Source organism: Nerophis ophidion, linkage group LG03 (assembly GCF_033978795.1).
Source record: "Nerophis ophidion isolate RoL-2023_Sa linkage group LG03, RoL_Noph_v1.0, whole genome shotgun sequence".
Classification (NCBI taxonomy): Eukaryota; Metazoa; Chordata; class Actinopteri; order Syngnathiformes; family Syngnathidae; genus Nerophis; species Nerophis ophidion.
In genome coordinates, this window is record NC_084613.1 from 82,985,770 (window position 1) to 83,010,769 (window position 25,000).

The window sequence follows — 25,000 nt, forward strand, 5'->3', positions numbered from 1 at the left end:
TTTCAGTAAACATGTTTTATGGGCCAATGCTTAAAAATCACTTAGGCATATTTAGAATGGATCTGACTATCATTTAAAAAGGTTTCCCTTTAGGGGACCTGTTTTTTGGTCCCCATAACGTCAGAATCTTGAATCTTGAAAAGGCCCCTAAAGGTGACTAAGAATAAACAGAGCGATGTCCCCATTAAAAATGCTTTGCCAGAACACACACACACACACACACACACACACGCACACGCACACGCACACGCACGCACACACACACACAAAAAATAATAATAATAATAAATGGCGTCCACTGCCTTTTAAAGCGCGTGTCATGCTGCTGTGTAAATGTTGCTGCTTGACATTGCCAGCACCAGACCTTCTTCCCAACAGCCTCGGTGGACGCCCCGGCTTCGGCCTAATTGGTTCCAGAGCAGACTGGCCACGGCCGTATTAATACGCCATCACACACACACACACACACACACACACACACACACACACACACACATTTACACACACACACAAACAAGCCTAGCAATCAGTGGCTGACTTCCTAATTAAGGCTGTTACAAAGCAGCTCATTAGCATGTGTTGTAGAAGAGTGTGTGTGTGGGGGGGGGGGCTAAGCATTTTGGAATGCATACCAAAGGGCCAAATAAGTGTGTGTTTGGCATGCAACTGAGGGGGCAGAGGGCCTTGCATGCACCCCAGGGAGTCTATCAGGTCTCTCAGGGAGACCAGAGTCAAAGATCAGCAGAATTTGAGAGGCAATCAGGAAAAGAGCATCTTGACACTAAAGACAACATGCGATGGCTGAGGAGCAGGTGTTCAAGGTGCAAAGGACCACTGCTACCTGCCGGTGTCGTTATTGCACACCCCCGCTGCAAAAAGTCGGTTTTCAAAAACAAGAAAAAAAAAATACAAAAATGAGGGGTATTTTACTTGAACTAAGCAAAATTATCTGCCAATAGAACAAGAAAATTTGGCTTGTCAAGACTTTCCAAAACAAGTAAAATTAGCTAACTTCAATGAACCCAAAAATACCTCAAAATAAGTATATTCTCACTAATAACAACTGTAGTACTACAGTATAGGAGTACGTATTTTCTATTGTTTCATTGAAAAAAAAAACGGCAAAGTCTATTTCTATCTGTTTTAATATGAGAAACAATTGTGTCTAAGTCATGATTTTGTTTTGCATTCTTGAAATAAGAAATTCTTGCTTTAAAAAGTACTAAAAAGTACGGAAAAGTGGGGAGAAAAGTGAGAAAAGTCGGGGAAATGTTCAAAAGAGTGCACACTCGAACCCGGTTGGGACTCGAACTTTGGTAGGTATTTAGAAAATTTTGGGGGACTTTTGCCGACTTTTCTCATTTTTCCCCCCTACTTCCTGTGGGACTTTGCTGGGTGCGTTTTGGACATTTTTTGTATCCCAGCGGCGGGACTCGTGGGACTGGGAGGTATTTTGGACACAATTGGGACTTTTGAACATTTTGGCCACCTTTTCCCCCTCTTCTTCCCCGCCTTCCTGTGCACCATTGCTGGGTGTGTTTTGGACACTTGGGACAAAAATAGTTTCAAGCTTATTTTACTCAAAATAGGTCATAAAATGTCGGAAACAAGCTGTAGTATCTTACTGAGATCATTTAGGACCTAAACGCTTAAAACAAGTAAAACACTCTAACATAAAATCTTATGTATGGCCGCGCAAGTCCCGGGATGCCCTACATGTTCATAACACACCCAGCCGAGTCCCATGGGGAGAGGGGATGAAATTTGGAAAAGTCAGCAAAAGTCACAAAAATGTTCAAAATACCGACACAGGTTCGAGTCCCACAAGTTCCGCCGCCGGCCGGGATGCCCAAGTTGTCCAAAACGCGCCCAGCAAAGTCCCACGGGAAGGTGGGGAGAAAAATGAGAAAAGTCGGGGAAATGTTCAAAAGAGTGCACACTCGAACCCGGTTGGGACTCGAACCTGGGTAGGTATTTAGAAAATTTGGGGGGACTTTTGCCGACTTTTCTAATTTTTCCCGCCTACTTCCCGTGGGACTTTGCTAGGTGCGTTTTGGACAAAGTTCGCCACTTTTGGTCGCTAATAAAAAAGCCTTGCCTGTGCCGGAAGTAGCAGACAATGTGCGCGTGACGTCACGGGTTGTGGAGCTCCTCACATCCTCACATCGTTTATAATCATGGCCACCAGCAGCGAGGGCGATTCGGACCGAGAACGCGACGATTTCCCCATTAATTTGAGCGAGAATGAAAGATTCGTGGATGAGGAAAGTTAGAGTGAAGCACTAGAGAAAAAAAAAAGGCGAGTGCAGTGGGAGCGATTCAGATGTTATTAGACACATTTACTAGGATAATTCTGGAAAATCCCTTATCTGCTTATTGTGTTACTGGATAGATAGATAGTTTTGTATTGATTCATTCAGGACAATTGAAATTCCAGCAGCAGTGCACAGAGTTCAGATCAATTTCAATAAAAGTAAAAAGTAAATAATGGGGGTTTTAAATGGAAACAAAATAGAGAAATATTACAATACGAATAAAAAATAAAAAGCAACAATGGGAATAAAAATATAACAGTAAAATAAGAATATAACAAGACAAAGTAGGCAGTAGTGACCATGTTATGAAAATGTATTGTACTGTTATTGTTTTGCATCCCCTGTCATCCTAGTACACCCCGCCCCCCCGTCCCAGAGAGGAGTTGTACAGTCTAATGGCGTGTGGGACAAAGGAGTTTTTGAGTCTATTAGTCCTGCACTTGGGATGAAGCAGTCTAGAACTGAACAGGCTCCTCTGGCTACTGATACCGCTATGCAGAGGGTGACTGGCATCATCCAGGATGCTCACTAGTTTGTCAACAGTCCTCTTCTCTTCTTCTACTAGTGTTTTAGTGAGATTCTAAAGTCATACCTGAAAGTCGGAGGGCTGCGGGGACCGCCAGTGTCTCTGAGAGAAGCCAATAGAGGACCCAAGATCACAGCTGCCTTTTTGACAGCTGCTGCAGGAGGACTCTAACTTCGCTCAAGTCTCCGGTAAGAGCCGACTTAATATCACAATTTTCTCATCCAAAAACTTGCTGGTTGACATGTGCTAGAGAAACACGTTCGCTAAAGCTTCACAACAAACAAAGAAACACCGGCTGTGTTTCGGTTGCTAAAGGCAGCTGCAATCCACCACTTTCCACCAACAGCATTCTTCTTTGACGTCTCCATTATTAATTGAACAAATTGCAAAAGATTCAGCAACACAGATGTCCAAAATACTGTGTAATTATGCGATGAAAAGAGACGACTTTTAGCCGTAAGTGGTGCTGGGCTAATATGTACATGAAAAAAAAGAATGTTACAATTTTAACTATGAAGGATAAAACACTGAATACTGACAACATATGAACGTGAAGGGTAAAATAAAACCCAAATACAATCTGATATATGTGATATGTGATATGTCACTAGGTTTTAAAACTTTGTTGGAAAAATCTCCGTCCACGTCTTTCCCTGACACCCACATGTCAGGCTCTGGAAACACTCTGTGGAAACGCTCCCCACCCACACTGCTTGGTACCTCGTCTGAGCTGCTGTGACTTACATTACTATAGTAACTCATTAGATGAGATTTTTCCCATTTTCAAAAAAAATTCCTCCTTTGCGCGAAATTCACAAATTTGGGGGAAATTCAACATGATACAAAGTCAACATTGTTTGACCGATTTTAAAAATTCCAACTCCGACCATTTGAACTCATTCAGACCATTCAAGTTTTTTATCATTTTCCCAAAAAATTCCTGCTTTGGGCGCAATTCCAAAATTTTGGGGGAAATTCCCATTGAAATGAATGGGACATTTTTCAATGTTCCACAACTTCCACATTTTTCATCGGATTCAAACCCTTCTAACTTCAAAATATTCAGCTTGTTTAGGAATTTTGTGCTCTATTTCAACAATTCGAAAAAAAAAAAAATGGCATTTGTCAATTCAACATGTTACTCCTTCAACATTTTTTGACCGATTTGAAAAATTCCAATTGCGACCATTAAAGATTTTTCCCATTTTCAAAAATAAATTCCTCCTTTGCGCGAAATTCACAAATTTGGGGGAAATTCCCATTGAAATGAATGGGACATTTTTCAAAGTTCCACAACTCCCACATTTTTCATCGGATTCAAACTGTTCCAACTTCAAAATATTCAGCCTGTTCGGTAATTGTGTGCTCTACTTCAACAACTCTAAAAAAAAAAAATGTAATTACTCAATATAACATGTTACTACGTCAACATTTTTTGACCAATTTGAAAAATTCCAACTCAGACCCATTCAGACCATTCAAGTTTTTAACGATTTTCAAAGAAAAAAAATCTTGCTTTGCACGAAATTCACAAATTTTGGGGGAAATTTCAATTTAAATGAATGGGACATTTTTCAAAGTTCCACAACTCCCACATTTTTCATCTGATTCAAACTTTTCCAACTTCAAAATATTCAGCTTGTTTGGGAATTGTGTGCTCTACTCCAACAATTCAAAAAAAATTATAATAATAATCTAATTTCTCAATTCAACATATTACTACGTCAACATTTTTTGACCGATTTGAAAAATTCCAACAGCGACCATTTGAACTCATTCAGACCATTCAAGTTTTTTTTTTACCATATTTCAAAAATAATTCCTTCTTTGCGCAAAATTCACAACATTTTTGGTAAATTCCCATTGAAATGAAAGGGACATTTTTCAAAGTTCCACAACTCCCACATTTTTCATCTGATTCAAAACCGTTCCAACTTCAAAATATTCAGCCTGTATCAATAATTGTGTGCTCTACTTCAACAATTCTAAAAAAAAATGTAATTCCTCAATTCAACATGTTTCTATGGCAACATTTTTTGACCGATTTGAAAAATTCCAACTGCGACCATTCAAGATTTTTCCCATTTTCAACAAAAATTCCTCCTTTCCGCGAAATTCACAAATTTGGGGGAAATTCCCATTGAAATGAATGGGACATTTTTCAAAGTTCCACAACTCCCACATTTTTCATCGGATTCAAACTGTTCCAACTTCAAAATATTCAGCCTGTTCGGTAATTATGTGCTCTACTTCAACAACTCTAATAAAAAAAATTTAAAAATGTAATTTCTAAATTCAACATGTTACAAAGTCAACATTGTTTGACTGATTTTAAAAATTCCAATTCCGACCATTTGAACTCATTCAGAACATCCAAGTTTTTTATCATTTTCCCAAAAAATTCCGGCTTTGGGCGAAATTCCGAAATTTTTGGGGAAATTCCCATTGAAATGAATGGGACATTTTTCAAAGTCCCACAACTCCCACATTTTTCATCGGATTCAAACTGTTCCAACTTCAAAATATTCAGCTGGTTCAGGAATTGTGTGCTCTACAAGTCTTAAAAAAAAAAAAAAAAATTATTTTCTAAATTCAACATGTTAAAAATTCCAACTGCGACCATTCAAGATTTTTCCCATTTTCAAAAAAAATTCCTCCCTTGCGCGAAATTCACAAATTTGGGGGAAATTCCCATTGAAATGAATGGGACATTTTTCAAAGTCCCACAACTCCCACATTTTTCATCGGATTCAAACCCTTCTAACTTCAAAATATTCAGCTTGTTTAGGAATTTTGTGCTCTATTTCAACAATTCTAAAAAATAAAAAAAAATGGCATTTCTCAATTCAACATGTTCCTACCTCAACATTTTTTGACCGATTCGAAAAATTCCAACTGCGACCATTCAAGATTTTACCAATTTTCAAAAAAAATTCCTCCTTTGCGCGAAATTCACAAATTTGGGGGAAATTCCCATTGAAATGAATGGGACATTTTTCAAAGTTCCACAACTTCCACATTTTTCATCGGATTCAAACTGTTCCAACTTCAAAATATTCAGCCTGTTCGGTAATTGTGTGCTCTACTTCAACAACTCTAAAAAAAAAAATGTAATTACTCAATATAACATGTTACTACGTCAACATTTTTTGACCAATTTGAAAAATTCCAACTGCGACCATTCAAGATTTTTCCCATTTTCAACAAAAATTCCTCCTTTGCGCAAAATTCACAAATTTGGAGGAAATTCCCATTGAAATGAATGGGACATTTTTCAAAGTTCCACAACTCCTACATTTTTCATCGGATTCAAACTGTTCCAACTTCAAAATATTCAGCCTGTTTCGGTAATTGTGTGCTCTACTTCAACAACTCTAAAAAAAATTTAAAAAAAATGTAATTTCTAAATTCAACATGTTACAAAGTCAACATTGTTTGACTGATTTTAAAAATTCCAACTCCGACCATTTGAACTCATTCAGAACATCCAAGCTTTTTATCATTTTCCCAAAAAATTCCTGCTTTGGGCGAAATTCTGAAATTTTGGGGGGAAACTTCAATTGAAATGAATGGGACATTTTTCAAAGTTCCACAACTCCCACATTTTTCATCTGATTCAAACTTTTCCAACTTCAAAATATTCAGCTTGTTTGGGAATTGTGTGTTGTACTTCAACAATTCTAAAAAAAAAAAAAAAAAAATTCAACATGTTACTATGGCAACATTTTTGGACCGATTTGAAAAATTCCAACTGCGACCAATCAAGATTTTTCCCATTTTCAACAAAAATTCCTCCTTTGCGCGAAATTCACAAATTTTGGGGAAATTCCCATTGAAATGAATGGGACATTTTTCAAAGTTCCACAACTCCCACATTTTTCATTGGATTCAAACTGTTCCAACTTCAAAATATTCAGCCTGTTCGGTAATTGTGTGCTCTACTTCAACAACTCTAAAAAAAATAATTGCCATTTCTCAATTACTAATTCAACATTTTTGGACCGATTTGAAAAATTCAAACACCAACCATTTGAACTCATTCAGACCATTCAAGTTTTTTTTTTACCATTTTCAAAAATAATTCTTGCTTTGCGCGAAATTCCCAAGTTTTGGGGGAAATTCCCATTGAAATGAATAAGACATTTTTCAAAGTCCCACAACTCCCACATTTTTCATCGGATTCAAACTGTTCCAACTTCAAAATATTCAGCTTGTTTAGGAATTTTGTGCTCTACTCCAACAATTCTATTAAAAAAAATGGCATTTGTCAATTCAACATGTTACTACAACATTTTTTGACCGATTTGAAAAATTCCAACACGGACCATTTGAACTCATTCAGATCATTCAAGTTGTTTTTTACCATTTTCAAAAATAATTCTTGCTGTGCGCGAAATTCCCAAGTTTTGGGGGAAATTTCGATTGAAATGAATAGGACATTTTTCAAAGTTCCACAATTCTCACATTTTTCATCGGATTCAAACCGTTCCAACTTCAAAATATTCAGCCTGTTTAGGAATTTTGTGCTCTATTTCAACAATTATAAGAAAAAAAAATGGCATTTGTCAATTCAACATGTTAATACAACATTTTTTGACCGATTTGAAAAATTCCAACATTTGAACTCATTCAGACCATTCAAGTTTTTTTTACCATTTTCAAAAATAATTCCTGCTTTGCGCGAAATTCCCAAGTTTTTGGGGAAATTTCGATTGAAATGAATAGGACATTTTTCAAAGTTCCACAATTCTCACATTTTTCATCGGATTCAAACCGTTCCAACTTCAAAATATTCAGCCTGTTTCGGAATTTTGTGCTCTATTTCAACAATTATAAGAAAAAAAAATGGCATTTGTCAATTCAACATGTTAATACAACATTTTTTGACCGATTTGAAAAATTCCAACATTTGAACTCATTCAGACCATTCAAGTTTTTTTTACCATTTTCAAAAATAATTCCTGCTTTGCACGAAATTCCCAATTTTTGTGGAAAATTCCAATTGAAATGAATGGGACATTTTTCAAAGTTCCACAACTGCCAAATTTTTCATCGGATTCAAACTGTTCCAACTTCAAAATATTCAGCCTGTTCAGGAAGTGTGTGCTCTACAAGTCTTAAAAAAAAAAAAAAAAAATGTATTTTCTAAATTCAACATGTTACTAAGTCAACCTTGTTTGACCGATTTTAAAAATTCCAACTCCGACCATTTGAACTCATTCAGACCATTCAAGTTTTTTTTCATAATTTTCCCCAAAAATTCCTGCTTTGGGCGAAATTCCGAAATGTTTTGGGAAATTCCCATTGAAATGAATGGGACATTTTTCAAAGTTCCACAACTCCCACATTTTTCATCGGATTCAAACTGTTCCAACTTCAAAATATTCAGGTTGTTTAGGAATTTTGTGCTCTACTTCAACAATTCTAAAAAAAAAATGTAATTTCTCAATTCAACATGTTCCTACCTCAACATTTTTTGACTGATTTGAAAAATTCCAACTGCGACCATTCAAGATTTTTCCCATTTTCAAAAAAAATGCCTCCTTTGCGCGAAATTCACAACATTTTTGGTAAATTCCCATTGAAATGAATGGGACATTTTTCAAAGTTCCACAACTCCCACATTTTTCATCGGATTCAAACTGTTCCAACTTCAAAATATTCAGGTTGTTTAGGAATTTTGTGCTCTACTTCAACAATTCTAAAAAAAAAATGTAATTTCTCAATTCAACATGTTCCTACCTCAACATTTTTTGACTGATTTGAAAAATTCCAACTGCGACCATTCAAGATTTTTCCCATTTTCAAAAAAAATGCCTCCTTTGCGCGAAATTCACAACATTTTTGGTAAATTCCCATTGAAATGAATGGGACATTTTTCAAAGTTCCACAACTCCCACATTTTTCATCGGATTCAAACTGTTCCAACTTCAAAATATTCAGCCTGTTCGGTAATTGTGTGCTCTACTTCAACAACTCTAAAAAAAAAAAATTTTTAATTGTAATTTCTAAATTCAACATGTTACAAAGTCAACATTGTTTCACCGATTTGAAAAATTCCAACTCCGACCATTTGAATTCATTCCGACCATTCAAGTTTTTTATCATTTTCCCCAAAAATTCCTGTTTTGGGCGAGATTCTGAAATTTTGGGGAAATTCCCATTGAAATGAATGGGACATTTTTCAAAGTCCCACAACTCCCACATTTTTCATCGGATTCAAACTGTTCCAACTTCAAAATATTCAACCTGTTCGGTAATTTTGTGCTCTACTTCAACAATTCTAAAAAAAAATGTAATTTCTCAATTCAACATGTTCCTACCTCAACATTTTTTGACCGATTCGAAAAATTCCAACTGCGACCATTCAAGATTTTCCCCATTTTCAAAAAAAATTCCTCCTTTGCGCGAAATTCACAAATTTGGGGGAAATTCCCATTGAAATGAATGGGACATTTTTCAAAGTTCCACAACTCCCACATTTTTCATCGGATTCAAACTGTTCCAACTTCAAAATATTCAGCCTGTTCGGTAATTGTGTGCTCTACTTCAACAACTCTAAAAAAAAAAATTTTTTAATTGTAATTTCTAAATTCAACATGTTACAAAGTCAACATTGTTTCACCGATTTGAAAAATTCCAACTCCGACCATTTGAATTCATTCCGACCATTCAAGTTTTTTATAATTTTCCCCAAAAATTCCAGTTTTGGGCGAGATTCTGAAATTTTGGGGAAATTCCCATTGAAATGAATGGGACATTTTTCAAAGTCCCACAACTCCCACATTTTTCATCGGATTCAAACCCTTCTAACTTCAAAATATTCAGCTTTTTTAGGAATTTTGTGCCCTATTTCAACAGTTCTAAAAAAAAAAAAATGCCATTTGTCAATTCAACATGTTACTGCTTCAACATATTTTGACCGATTTGAAAAATTCCAACACCAACCATTTGAACTCATTCAGACCATTCAAGTTTTTTTTTACCATTTTCAAAAATAATTCTTGCTTTGCGCGAAATTCCCAAGTTTTGGGGGAAATTTCGATTGAAATGAATAGGACATTTTTCAAAGTTCCCCAATTTTCACATTTTTCATCGGATTCAAACCGTTCCAACTTCAAAATATTCAGCCTGTTTAGGAATTTTGTGCTCTATTTCAACAATTCTAAAAAAAAAAAATGGCATTTGTCAATTCAACATGTTAATACAACATTTTTTGACCGATTTGAAAAATTCCAACATTTGAACTCATTCAGACCATTCAAGTTTTTTTTACCATTTTCAAAAAGAATTCCTGCTTTGCACGAAATTCCCAATTTTGGGGGAAATTCCAATTGAAATGAATGGGACATTTTTCAAAGTTCCACAACTGCCACATTTTTCATCGGATTCAAACTGTTCCAACTTCAAAATATTCAGCCTGTTCAGGAATTGTGTGCTCTACAAGTCTTAAAAAAAAAAAAAAAATGTATTTTCTAAATTCAACATGTTACTAAGTCAACCTTGTTTGACCGATTTTAAAAATTCCAACTCAGACCATTTGAACTCATTCAGACTATTCAAGTTTTTTTCATAATTTTCCCCAAAAATTCCTGCTTTGGGCGAAATTCCGAAATTTTGGGGGAAATTCCCATTGATACGAATGGGACATTTTTCAAAGTCCCACAACTCCCACATTTTTCATCGGATTCAAACCCTTCTAACTTCAAAATACTCAGCTTGTTTATGAATGTTGTGCTCTATTTCAACAATTCTAAAAAAAAAAAAAAAAAAAAATGGCATTTCTCAATTCAACATGTTACTACGTCAACATTTTTTGACCGATTCGAAAAATTCCAACTGCGACCATTGAAGATTTTCCCCATTTTCAAAAAAAATTCCTCCTTTGCGCGAAATTCACAAATTTGGGGGAAATTCCCATTGAAATGAATGGGACATTTTTCAAAGTTCCACAACTCCCACATTTTTCATCGGATTCAAACCCTTCTAACTTCAAAATATTCAGCTTGTTTAGGAATGTTGTGCTCTATTTCAACAATTCTAAAAAAAAAAAAAAAATGGCATTTCTCAATTCAACATGTTCCTACCTCAACATTTTTTGACCGATTCGAAAAATTCCAACTGCGACCATTCAAGATTTTACCCATTTTCAAAAAAAATTCCTCCTTTGCGCGAAATTCACAAATTTTGGAGAAATTCCCATTGAAATGAATGGGACATTTTTCAAAGTTCCACAACTCCCACATTTTTCATCTGATTCAAACTGTTCCAACTTCAAAATATTCAGCCTGTATCGATAATTGTGTGCTCTACTTCAACAATTCTGAAAAAATAAAAATTGCCATTTCTCAATTACTACTTCAACATTTTTGGACCGATTTGAAAAATTCAAACACCGACCATTTGAACTCATTCAGACCATTCAAGTTTTTTTACCATTTCCCCCCAAAAAAATCCTGTTTTGCGCGAAATTCCCAAATTTTGGGGGAAAATCCTATTGAAATGAATGGGACATTTTTCAAAGTTCCACAACTCCCACATTTTTCATCAGATTCAAAACCGTTCCAACTTCAAAATATTCAGTGCTCTACTTTAACAATTATTTAAAAAATTGCATTTCTCAATTCAACATGTTAGCACATCAACATTTTTTGACCAATTTGAAAAATTCCAAGTCTTTTGAACTCATTTAGACCATTCAAGTTTTTTTTTACCATTTTCAAAAAAAATTCCTGCTTTGGGCGAAATTCAGAAATTTTTGGGGACATTCCCATTGAATTGAATGGGACATTCTTCAAACTGCCACATTTTTATCGGATTCAAACTGTTCCAACTTCAAAATATTCAGCCTGTTCAGGAATTGTGTGCTCTAAAACATTTCTAAAAAAAAAATCGCCATTTCTCAATTACTACGTCAACATTTTTTGACCGATTTGAAAAATTGCAACACCGACCATTTGAACTCATTCAGATCATTCAGGTTTTTTTTTTACGGTTTTCAAAAAAAATTCCTGCTTTGGGCGAAATTCCGAAAGTTTTGGGGAAATTCAAATGGGACATTTTTCAAAGTCCCACAACTGCCACATTTGATTTAGTGATTGATATTTCAACAGTTCTAAAAAAAAAAAAAAATGCCATTTGTCAATTCAACATGTTACTGCTTCAAAATATTTTGACCTATTTGAAAAATTCCAACTGCGACCATTTAGGATTTTTACCATATTTAAAAAAAAAAGTCCTCCTTTGCGCGAAATTCACAAATTTGGGGGAAATTCCCATTGACATTTTTCAAAGTTCCACAACTCCCACATTTTTCATCGGATTCAAACTGTTCCAACTTCAAAATATTCAGCCTGTATCGATAATTGTGAGCTCTACTTCAACAACTCTAAAAAAAAATGTCATTTCTCAATTCAACATGTTCCTACCTCAACATTTTTTGACCGATTCGAAAAATTCCAACTGCGACCATTCAAGATTTTTCCCATTTTCAACAAAAATTCCTCCTTTGCGCGAAATTCACAAATTTGGGGGAAATTCCCATTGAAATGAATGGGACATTTTTCAAAGTTCCACAACTCCTACATTTTTCATTGGATTCAAACTGTTCCAACTTCAAAATATTCAGCCTGTTTCGGTAATTATGTGCTCTACTTCAACAACTCTAAAAAAAAAACATAATTTCTCAATTCAACATGTTACTACCTCAACATTTTTTGACCGATTTGAAAAATTCCAACTGCGACCATTCAAGATTTTTCCCATTTTCAACAAAAATTCCTCCTTTGCGCGAAATTCACAAATTTGGGGGAAATTCCCATTGAAATGAATGGGACATTTTTCAAAGTTCCACAACTGCCACATTTTTCATCGGATTCAAACTGTTCCAACTTCAAAATATTCAGCCTATTCGATAGTGTGTTCGACTTCAACAATTCAAAAAAAAAAAAAATTTAATTTCTCAATTCAACATGTTACTACGTCAACATTTTTTGTCCGATTTTAAAAATTCCAACTCAGACTCATTCAGACCATTCAAGTTTTTAACGATTTTCCCCCAAAAAAGTCCTCCTTTGCGCGAAATTCACAAATTTGGGGGAAATTCCCATTGACATTTTTCAAAGTTCCACAACTCCCACATTTTTCATCGGATTCAAACTGTTCCAACTTCAAAATATTCAGCCTGTATCGGAAATTGTGTGCTCTACTTCAACAATTCTAAAAATAAATTCCGGGATTTCAGACCAACTTCAGCATTGGAGCATTTACACGCAATTCCTTCAAGAATGACCTCACCTAGTCTGTGTGTGTGTTTCTGCCTGGGAAGAAGAAGTGGTCTAAGGTCTAAGGAGAAGTGGTCTAAGGTCTAAGGAGAAGTGGTCTAAGGTCTAAGGAGAAGTGTTCTAAGGTCTAAGGAGAAGTGTTCTAAGGTCTAAGGAGAAGTGGTCTACGGTCTAAAGAGAAGTGTTCAGCCCAATGCTCTCCCCAGCAGCCACTGGCTGTTCTGACCTGCCCATTATGCCGCCGTGACCCCCTCCATTATTCCCACTGTCCGTACTGAACCGCGGCGCCCTGCTCGCCGCACCAGCCATCACTCTCGGCGCTCGACGGCGGCATTATCGCGGCCCCACGCCGTCGGGAGGCGAAGAGGGAGCTCGGAGTGATGGTTTAAGCAGGTCGTTAGGTCAGAGGTCACCGTGCAATCGGGACAGCACTTCCACCCCCTGGCAGTCGGAGCGGAACTGCGAGAGGCACCTGGAAGTAGATATGATGACCTTTTGTACGGCGCACCCCAAAATATATACCCTCTTATCAAAATGACCTTAGCGTGCCAGCATGGGGGAAGTCCATCCATCATCTTAAAGATTAATCCTCCTCTCTATTCTTCTCCGGAATCTATTAATAATGTCAGCAGAGATGTCTTCTGATATTGTGACTTTTATTCATTAGCCCGGGAAGGAAATACTGCCGGGGGGGCGATAATCGTCCGGCTAAAGAGTGTAAAGAGTCCAACCTGCAAAATTGAATGACCCTGAGGTCGTAGAAGTTGGAGCTGGGCTAAAAACTGGAGGAGACTTGCCGGCTGCAGCCGAAATGGTGATGAGATCCACAAAAACTGCACGGCAACCGAAAGCAGTGAAGTTGTCACCTTGTTTAAATGGTAAATAGAAAGAGAATACAACTTATGTTCAATTGAATAGACTTCAAAGACGAGATATTTAACTTGGTTATTTCTTGCAAATATTAGCTCATTTGGGATTTGAGAAATGTCGCTCTTAAACAATTTGGTAGAGCGGCCGTGAAGTGAATTATATTTATATAGCGCTTTTTCTCTAGTGACTCAAAGCGCTTTACATACTGAAACCCAATATCTAATTTTTACATTTAAACCAGTGTGGGTGGACACTGGGAGCAGGTGGGTAAAGTGTCTTGCCCAAGGACACAACGGCAGTGACTAGGATGGCGGAAGCGGGAATCGAACCTGCAACCCTCAAGTTGCTGGCACGGCCGCTCTACCAACCGAGCTAAACCGCCCCAATTAAACAATTTGGCGGGGCGGCAGTGAAGTGAATTATATTTATATAGCGCTTTTTCTCTAGTGACTCAAAGCGCTTTACATACTGAAACCCAATATCTAATTTTTACATTTAAACCAGTGTGGGTGGACACTGGGAGCAGGTGGGTAAAGTGTCTTGCCCAAGGACACAACGGCAGTGACTAGGATGGCGGAAGCGGGAATCGAACCTGCAACCCTCAAGTTGCTGGCACGGCCGCTCTACCAACCGAGCTAAACCGCCCCAATTAAACAATTTGGCGGGGCGGCAGTGAAGTGAATTATATTTATATAGCGCTTTTTCTCTAGTGACTCAAAGCGCTTTACATAGTGAAACCCAATATCTAAGTTACATTCAAACCAGTGTGGGTGGCACTGGGAGCAGGTGGGTAAAGTGTCTTGCCCAAGGACACAACGGCAGTGACTAGGATGGCAGAAGCGGGAATCGAACCTGCAACCCTCAAGTTGCTGGCACGGCCGCTCTACCAACCGAGCTAAACCGCCCCAATTAAACAATTTGGCGGGGCGGCAGTGAAGTGAATTATATTTATATAGCGCTTTTTCTCTAGTGACTCAAAGCGCTTTACATACTGAAACCCGATATCTAATTTTTACATTTAAACCAGTGTGGGTGGACACTGGGAGCAGGTGGGTAAAGTGCCTTGCCCAAGGACACAACGACAGGGACTAGGGTGGCGGAAGCAGGGATCGAACCCGCAACCCTCAAGTTGCTGGCACGGCCACTCTACCAACCGAGCCTTGTACTTACACATGCACTGAAATTCTTATATTTTTTTTAAATACCTAAAATAAATACACACTTTTAGAACTATTTTGCATGTTTTGTGTTTGTTATTCTTTACTGATAGTGTTTTCGTCTTAGTATTTCATCTGTTTTAGTGAGTAAACTTTTAACGTTATAAATATTGCACATTTAAGATTTATTTAAATGACAAATGCGGTGCAAATAAAATCTATAATTGTTTTTTTTTTCTGGTGGGCGTTCTACTTGTTGGTTGTCCGACACTTTTCAAAAGGTCCTTGATTGATTGATTGATTGATACTTTTAGTAATAGATTGCACAGTTCTGTACAATTGACCACTAAATGGTAACACGCAAATAAGTTTTATTGATTGATTGATACTTTTATTAGTAGATTGCACAGTTCAGTACATATTCCGTACATATACCGGTTGGTAGAGCTCGGTCGCTTGTACCCGTGATCTTAGCCTTTTGGTCATGACCCATCTTTTTCCGGATAAGCGGAAGAAGATGGATGGATGGATGGATAGTTGCTTTTTAACATGCAAATTAGTAACATATTGGTTCTTAACTAGTCGTTATTAAGTACTTATTAATGCCTTATTTGTCGGCATAGGCTTTTTATAACCCGAACCCTAACCAAATAACTCTAAATTTAAAGCATTTAAGTCTCATCTTAAAACTCATCTGTATACTCTAGCCTTTAAATAGACCTCCTTTTTAGACCAGTTGATCTGCCGCTTCTTTTCTTTCTCCTATGTCCCCCCCTCCCTTGTGGAGGGGGTCCGGTCCGATGACCATGGATGAAGTACTGACTGTCCAGAGTCGAGACCCAGGATGGACCGCTCGCCTGTATCGGTTGGGGACATCTCTACGCTGCTGATCCGCTTGAGATGGTTTCCTGTGGACGGGACTCTCACTGCTGTCTTGGAGCCACTATGGATTGAACTTTCACAGTATCATGTTAGACCCGCTCGACATCCATTGCTTTCGGTCCCCTAGAGGGAGGGGGTTGCCCACATCTGAGGTCCTCTCCAAGGTTTCTCATAGTCAGCATTGTCACTGGCGTCCCACTGGATGTGAATTCTCCCTGCCCACTGGGTGTGAGTTTTCCTTGCCCTTTTGTGGGTTCTTCCGAGGATGTTGTAGTCGTAATGATTTGTGCAGTCCTTTGAGACATTTGTGATTTGGGGCTATATAAATAAACATTGATTGATTGAAGGACACAACGGCAGGGACTAGGATGGCGGAAGCGGGGATCGAACCTGCAACCCTCAAGTTGCTGGCACGGCCGCTCTACCAACCGGGGCTATACTGCCGTGCCAGCAACTTGAGGGTTGCAGGTTCGATCCCCGCTTCGGCCATCCTAGTCCCTGCCGTTGTGTCCTTGGGCAAGGCACTTTACCCACCTGCTCCCAGTGACACCCACACTGGTTTAAATGTAACTTAAATATTGGGTTTCACGATGAAAAAGCACTTTGAGTCACTAGAGAAAAAGCGCTATATAAATATAATTCGCTTCACAATTTGCTCAGGCATTTGTTGACAAAGTGGCGACCCTCGGCCCCGTCCTTGCTTGGGAACGACCGAGCATTTCACGAAAGGTGCTTTTATACCCAATCATGGCACCCACCTGTTCCCAATTAGCCTGCACACCTGTGGGATGTTCCAAATAAGTGTTTGATGAGCATTCCTCAACTTTCTCACTCTTTTTTTGCCACTTTTTTGAAACATGTTGCAGGCATCAAATTCCATCCATCTCATCCATCCATCTTCTTCCGCTTATCCGAGGTCGGGTCGCGGGGGCAGCAGCCTAAGCAGGGAAACCCAGACTTCCCTCTCCCCAGCCACTTCGTCTAGCTCTTCCCGGGGGATCCCGAGGCGTTCCCAGGCCAGCCGGGAGACATAGTCTTCCCAACGTGTCCTGGGTCTTTCCCGTGGCCTCCTACCGGTTGGACGTGCCCTAAACACCTCCCTAGGGAGGCGTTCGGGTGGCATCCTGACCAGATGCCCGAACCACCTCATCTGGCTCCTCTCGATGTGAAGGAGCAGCGGCTTTACTTTGAGTTCCTCCCGGATGACAGAGCTTCTCAGCCTATCTCTAAGGGAGAGGAGGAAACTCATTTCGGCCGCTTGTACCCGTGATCTTATCCTTTCGGTCATGACCCAGAGGATGGGAACATAGATCGACAGCTAAATTGAGAGCTTTGCCTTCCGGCTCAGCTCCTTCTTCCCCACAACGGAACGGTACAACGTCCGCATTACTGAAGACGCCGCACCGATCCGCCTGTCGATCTCACGATCCACTCTTCCCTCACTCGTGAACAAGACTCCTAGGTACTTGAACTCCTCCACTTGGGGCAGGGTCTCCTCCCCAACCCGGAGATGGCACTCCACCTTTTTCCGGGCGAGAACCATGGACTCGGACTTGGAGGTGCTGATTCTCATTCCGGTCGCTTCACACTCGGCTGCGAACCGATCCAGTGAGAGCTGAAGATCCCGGCCAGATGAAGCCATCAAGACCACATCATCTGCAAAAAGCAGAGACCTAATCCTGCGGCCACCAAACCGGAACCCCTCAACGCCTTGACTGCGCCTAGAAATTCTGTCCATAAAAGTTATGAACAGAATCGGTGACAAAGGACAGCCTTGGCGGAGTCCAACCCTCACTGGAAATGTGTCCGACTTACTGCCGGCAATGCGGACCAAGGTCTGGCACTGATCATACAGGGAGCGGACTGCCATAATAAGACAGTCCGGTACCCCATACTCTCTGAGCACTCCCCACAGGACTTCCCGAGGGACACGGTCCAATGCCTTCTCCAAATCCACAAAGCACATGTAGACTGGTTGGGCAAACTCCCATGCACCCTCAAGAACCCTGCCCAGAGTATAGAGCTGGTGACGTCACAGGGAAATGGATAGTGCCATCGCAAATAGCAAAAATCAAGCACTTTAAAGCTTTTTTTAGGGATATTCAGAGACCGGTAAAATTTTGAAAAAAAATTCAAAAAATACAACAAGCCACTGGGAACTGATTTTTATTGTTTTTTAACCCTTTTGAAATTGTGATAATGTTCCCCTTTAAGAACCACTGAGCTAATATTTGCAAAAAATAAACGTTTCTCAGTGTGAACATGAAATATCTCGTATTTGCCGTCTATTCAATTGAACATAAGTTGAAAAGGATTTGCAAATCATTGTATTCTCTTTTTATTCACCATTCATCTTCATCTTGTAGACCAGGGGTGCCCACACTTTTTCTGCAGGCGAGCTACTTTTCAATTGACCAACTCGAGGGGATCGACCTCATTTATATATATCATTTATATTTATTTATTTATGATAGAGGCATTTTTGTAAACAAGTTCAATGTGTTTAATGATAATACAAGCATGTGTAACACATATAGATGTCTTTCTTTCACCAAGACAAGAATATAAGTTGGTGTATTACCTGATTCTGATGACTTGCATTGATTGGAATCAGACAGTAATGATGATAACGCCCACATTTTCAAATGGAGGAGAAAAAAAAGTTGTCCTTTCTGTACAATACCACATGAAAGTGGTTGGTTTTTGGCATCTAATTCATCCAGCTTCCATACACTTTACAAGAAAAACATTGGCGGCAAATTCCGTAGCTTGCTTGATTGACATTCACGGCACCCGAGGGTCTTGTGAGATGACGCTGGCTGCTGCCAGTTCATTATTATGAAAAAATGACAGAGAGGAAGGCGAGAAACACTTTTTATTTCAACAGACCTTCGCGCCGTCCCTTCCATCAAAACTCTAAAGGCCGACTGCACATTTCCTATCTTCACAATAAAAGCCCTGCTTCATGCTGCCTGCGCTAACAAAATAAGAGTCTCGGAAAGCTGACATTTTTCTGAGGGATCGCTTGTGCACGCCAGTTTTCCCAGACTCTGTATTTAGTTAGCGCAGGCAGCATGAAGCAGGGCTTTTATTGTGAAGATAGGAAATGTGCAGTCGGCCTTTAGAGTTTTGACGGAAGGTACGGCGCGAGAGTCTGTTGAAATAAAAAGTGTTTCTCGCCTTCCTCTCGGTCATATTTTCATAATAATGATCTTGCAGCAGCCAGCGTCATCTCACAAGACCCTCCGGTACCGTGAATGTCATTTAAGTGACGTCTTGGTGAAGATTGATGATCACTAATGTTTAGGTCTATTTTTTTTTAAAAGCCTGGCTGGAGATCGACTGACACACCCCCCGCGGTCGACTGGTAGCTCGCGATCGACGTAATGGGCACCCCCCTGTTGTAGATGCAGCAAAAAGGTTTCCCCGGCCACTCACCCACTCCTCCTGGATGCCTCGGACAGCCTTGTTGGCCCGGGTCAGGTTCCTGCAGGCCAGGATGACGTGGGCCCCGTGAAGAGCGAAGGACCTGGCCGTTTCCAAGCCTGCAAGACGAGAGCCAGGACAAGGGAAAGATGAATGCCGGTCCAAAGAGACGCTTGAAAGGGGAAGATAACTTTGATCGAGGTTAGCGAGTTAGAAGCGCTATCAAGTCTTCTTATAATTTGTGTCATTGAGCCAGCAGTGGTCTCGCTAATCATTTTTTTCAGAAGTGATGACACGGATTGAATTATTGCGTCTACTTCCTCTCCTCGCCAGGAGATAAAGTTGAGGACGTGACGTTTTGGGGGAAGGTATCCTGGCGGGGGAGGGGCGGTGGGGTGTTAATGATGTCGTTAATGACGCACTGATGGCGCTAATTAACACAAACACGGCCAATAATGGAGGGAGTAGAGTGCACAACTCGGTGTGATAGTAGGCAGCATCAAAGGGCCGCTGATAAGGACACAATTCCGGGGTCCTTTCAGATAGGCACTGGATTTATCAGTCTGAGACTGGCCCAAATCAGGGGTTGGCGATAAAACTAACAAAGATAGACGGGAGAGAAGTTTTCTGAATTACACGTCTAAATGGGTCAGTTCACGCCCCTGGTTGGATTCATTTCATATTACATGTGGCCCATTAAGATTCTGCATCATTATTTTAGACCTTTAACACCAAAACCTTGGCCACCAGTACCACCCCCATACCATCACAAATGCTGCCTTTTACACTTTGCACCTAGAACAGTACGGATGGTTCTTTTCCTCTTTGGTCCACAGACTCCAAAAACTATTTGAAATGTGGACTCGTCAGACCACAGAACACTTTTCCACTTTGCATCGGTCCATCTTAGCCCATAAGCGTTTCTGGGTGTTGTTGATAAATGGCTGTGGCTTTGCATAGTAGAGTTTTAACTTGCACTTACATATGTAGCGACCAACTGTAGTTACTGACAGTGGTTTTCTGAAGCGTTCCTGAACCCATGTGGTGATATCCTTTACACACTGATGTCGCTTTTTGACGCGGTACTGCCTGAGGGATCCTAGGTCATTGGCATTCAATGTTGGTTTTCTAGATGGTCTGAACCTTTTGATGATATTACGGGGCGTAGATGGTGAAATCACTAAATTCCTTGCAATAGCTGGTTGAGAAACGTTGTTCTTAAACAATTTGCTCAGGCATTTTAAAAACTATAAAACTCACTAGTTTTTTGCAAATAATCATGAACTTAGAATTTAATGGCAGCAACACATAGCAAAAAAGTTGTCACAGGGGCATTTTTACCAGTGTGTTACATGGCCTTTCCTTTTAACAACACTCAGTAAAGGTTTGGGAACTGAGGAGTTTCTGGATGTTGTTGATAAATGGCTGTGGCTTTGCATAGTAGAGTTTTAACTTGCACTTACATATGTAGCGACCAACTGTAGTTACTGACAGTGGTTTTCTGAAGCGTTCCTGAACCCATGTGGTGATATCCTTTACACACTGATGTCGCTTTTTGACGCGGTACTGCCTGAGGGATCCTAGGTCATTGGCATTCAATGTTGGTTTTCTAGATGGTCTGAACCTTTTGATGATATTACGGGGCGTAGATGGTGAAATCACTAAATTCCTTGCAATAGCTGGTTGAGAAACGTTGTTCTTAAACAATTTGCTCAGGCATTTTAAAAACTATAAAACTCACTAGTTTTTTGCAAATAATCATGAACTTAGAATTTAATGGCAGCAACACATAGCAAAAAAGTTGTCACAGGGGCATTTTTACCAGTGTGTTACATGGCCTTTCCTTTTAACAACACTCAGTAAAGGTTTGGGAACTGAGGAGTTTCTGGATGTTGTTGATAAATGGCTGTGGCTTTGCATAGTAGAGTTTTAACTTGCACTTATAGATGTAGCGACCAACTGTAGATACTGACAGTGGTTTTCTGAAGTGTTCCTGAGCCCATGTGGTGATATCCTTTACAGACTGATGTCGCTTTTTGACGCGGTACTGCCTGAGGGATCCTAGGTCATTGGCATTCAATGTTGGTTTTCTAGATGGTCTGAACCTTTTGATGATATTACGGGGCGTAGATGGTGAAATCACTAAATTCCTTGCAATAGCTGGTTGAGAAACGTTGTTCTTAAACAATTTGCTCAGGCATTTTAAAAACTATAAAACTCACTAGTTTTTTGCAAATAATCATGAACTTCGAATTTAAAGGGCAGCAACACATAGCAAAAAAGTTGTCACAGGGGCATTTTTACCAGTGTGTTACATGGCCTTTCCTTTTAACAACACTCAGTAAAGGTTTGGGAACTGAGGAGTTTCTGGATGTTGTTGATAAATGGCTGTGGCTTTGCATAGTAGAGTTTTAACTTGCACTTATAGATGTAGCGACCAACTGTAGATACTGACAGTGGTTTTCTGAAGTGTTCCTGAGCCCATGTGGTGATATCCTTTACAGACTGATGTCGCTTTTTGATGCGGTACTGCCTGAGGGATCCTAGGTCATTGGCATTCAATGTTGGTTTTCTAGATGGTCTGAACCTTTTGATGATATTACGGGGCGTAGATGGTGAAATCACTAAATTCCTTGCAATAGCTGGTTGAGAAACGTTGTTCTTAAACAATTTGCTCAGGCATTTTAAAAACTATAAAACTCACTAGTTTTTTGCAAATAATCATGAACTTCGAATTTAAAGGGCAGCAACACATAGCAAAAAAGTTGTCACAGGGGCATTTTTACCAGTGTGTTACATGGCCTTTCCTTTTAACAACACTCAGTAAAGGTTTGGGAACTGAGGAGTAGTGTTTTTGTGCATTATCTGTTGCCGTAATCATTAAACAAACAGGTTACTCATCAGTTACTCAGTACTTGAGTAGTTTTTTCACGACATACTTTTTACTTTTACTCAAGTAAATATTTGGGTGACTACTCCTTGCTTTTACTTGAGTAATAAATCTCTAAAGTAACAGTACTCTTACTTGAGTACAATTTCTGGCTACTCTACCCACCTCTGATTTTAAGTTAGGGTTGCGTGTATTTTCAATGTACATTCAGGGTTGAGAAGGGGTTAAAAACAAAAACAAAAAATGGTGCGCGCAGCAACATTCGTGAGGGAGGAGTGGTGACGGAGAGAGCGAGAGAGTTATGATAAACGCGCATGTGTCGCCAGGTCCTGCTTTTTATCCATTTATTTATCAGATTTTATTTTTTATTATCTATAGCAGGGGTGTCAAAAGTATGCCTCAAAGGCCACGGCACATTCTAAAAATACTACAAAAACATAAACAAAAGTGAAATAAAAAAGCTCAAAGGCGAAATGTAATTTAGAAAAAGTTGCAACGTTGACTAATAAAACAAAGCTGGTTTTTTTTGTCTTTCAAACTGTCATTGATCAAAACATAATATTGAATCAAAATCAATGTTATTATGAATTATTGACTTATCCAAGTTTCCGATTACTTCACATCAAATATTCCACTAAGAAAAATATTTTTGGTGGGAGATTTAGCACATTTTTAAAATAAATTAACGAAAAAAATATATTTTGTTGTTTTCTTACTGTACTGAAAATGAACCGAACCGTGACCTCGGTTCAGAGGTCATTTTTGTGTACCGTTACACCCTTAGCTGATAGTATATATTTGTACCATGATTTGATTTACATGGACCCCGACTTAAACAAGTTGAAAAACTTACCATTTAGTGGTCAATTGTACGGAATATGTACTGTACTGTGCAATCTACTAATAAAAGTATCAATCAATCAATCAATCCAATTGACTGTATTATGCTGATAGTATATATTTGTACCATTAATTGATTAACGTGGACCCCGACTTAAACAAGTTGAAAAACTTTTTCGAGTGTTACCATTTAGTGGTCAATTGTAGGGAATATGTACTGAACTGTGCAATCTACTAATAAAAGTTTTAACCAATCAATCAATCCAATTGACTGTATTATGTTGATAGTATATATTTGTACCATTATTGATTATTGTGGACCCCAACTTAACCAAGATGAAAAACTTATTGGGGTGTTACCATTTAGTGGTCAATTGTACGGAATATGTACTGTACTGTGCAATCTACTAATAAAAGTATCAATCAATCAATCAATCAATGACTGTATTATGCTGATAGTATATATTTGTACCATGAATTGATTAACGTGGACCCCGACCTAAACAAGTTGAAAAACCTATTGGGGTGTTACCATTTAGTGGTCAATTGTACAGAATATGTACTGTACTGTGCAATCTACTAATAAAAGTATCAATCAATCAATCAATCAATGACTGTATTATGCTGATAGTATATATTTGTACCATGAATTGATTAACGTGGACCCCGACCTAAACAAGTTGAAAAACTTTTTTGGGTGTTACCATTTAGTGGTCAATTGTACGGAATATGTACTGTACTGTGCAATCTAATAATAAAAGTTTCAATCAATCAATCCAATTGACTGTATTATGCTGATAGTATATATTTGTACCATGAATTGATTAACGTGGACCCCGACTTAAACAAGTTGAAAAACTTATCCGGGTGTTACCATTTAGTGGTCAATTGTACGGAATATGTACTGTACTGTGCAATCTAATAATAAAAGTTTTAATCAATCAATCAATCAATCCAATTGACTGTATTATGCTGATAGTATATATTTGTACCATTAATTGATTTACATGGACCCCGACTTAAACAAGTTGAAAAAATCTTTCCGGGTGTTACCATTTAGTGGTCAATTGTACGGAATATGTACTGAACTGTGTAATCTACTAATACAAGTTTTAATCAATCAATCAATCCAATTGACTGTATTATGCTGATAGTATATATTTGTACCATTAATTGATTAACGTGGACCCCGACTTAAACAAGTTGAAAAACTTTTTCGGGTGTTACCATTTAGTGGTCAATTGTACGGAATATGTACTGTACTGTGTAATCTACTAATAAAAGTATCAATCAATCAATCAATCAATCCAATTGACTGTATTATGTTGATAGTATATATTTGTACCATGATTTAATTTACATGGACCCCGACTTAAACAAGTTGAAAAACTTATTGGGGTGTTACCATTTAGTGGTCAATTGTACGGAATATGTACTGAACTGTGCAATCTACTAATAAAAGTTTTAATCAAACAATCAATCAATCAATCAATCAATCCAATTGACTGTATTATGCTGATAGTATATATTTGTACCATTAATTGATTAACATGGACCCCGACTTAAACAAGTTGAAAAACTTTTTCGGGTGTTACCATTTAGTGGTCAATTGTACGGAATATGTACTGTACTGTGCAATCCACTAATAAAAGTATCAATCAATCCAATTGACTGTATTATGCTGATAGTATATATCTGTACCATTAATTGATTAACGTGGACCCCGACTTAAACAAGTTGAAAAACTTATTGGGGTGTTACCATTTAGGGGTCAATTGTACGGAATATGTACTGTACTGTGCAATCTACTA

General features: G+C 38.7%; 1 protein-coding gene across 1 annotated transcript in view; it reads right to left on the reverse strand.

Annotated features, from left to right (window-relative positions):
* Positions 1–25,000, reverse strand: part of wwox (WW domain containing oxidoreductase) — a 652,147-nt gene that overhangs the window by 554,453 nt on the left and 72,694 nt on the right. The window contains exon 5 of the mRNA XM_061896222.1: positions 19,472–19,578. Within this exon, the coding sequence (XP_061752206.1) occupies positions 19,472–19,578 (107 nt within the window). The remainder of the gene's footprint in view (positions 1–19,471; positions 19,579–25,000) is intronic.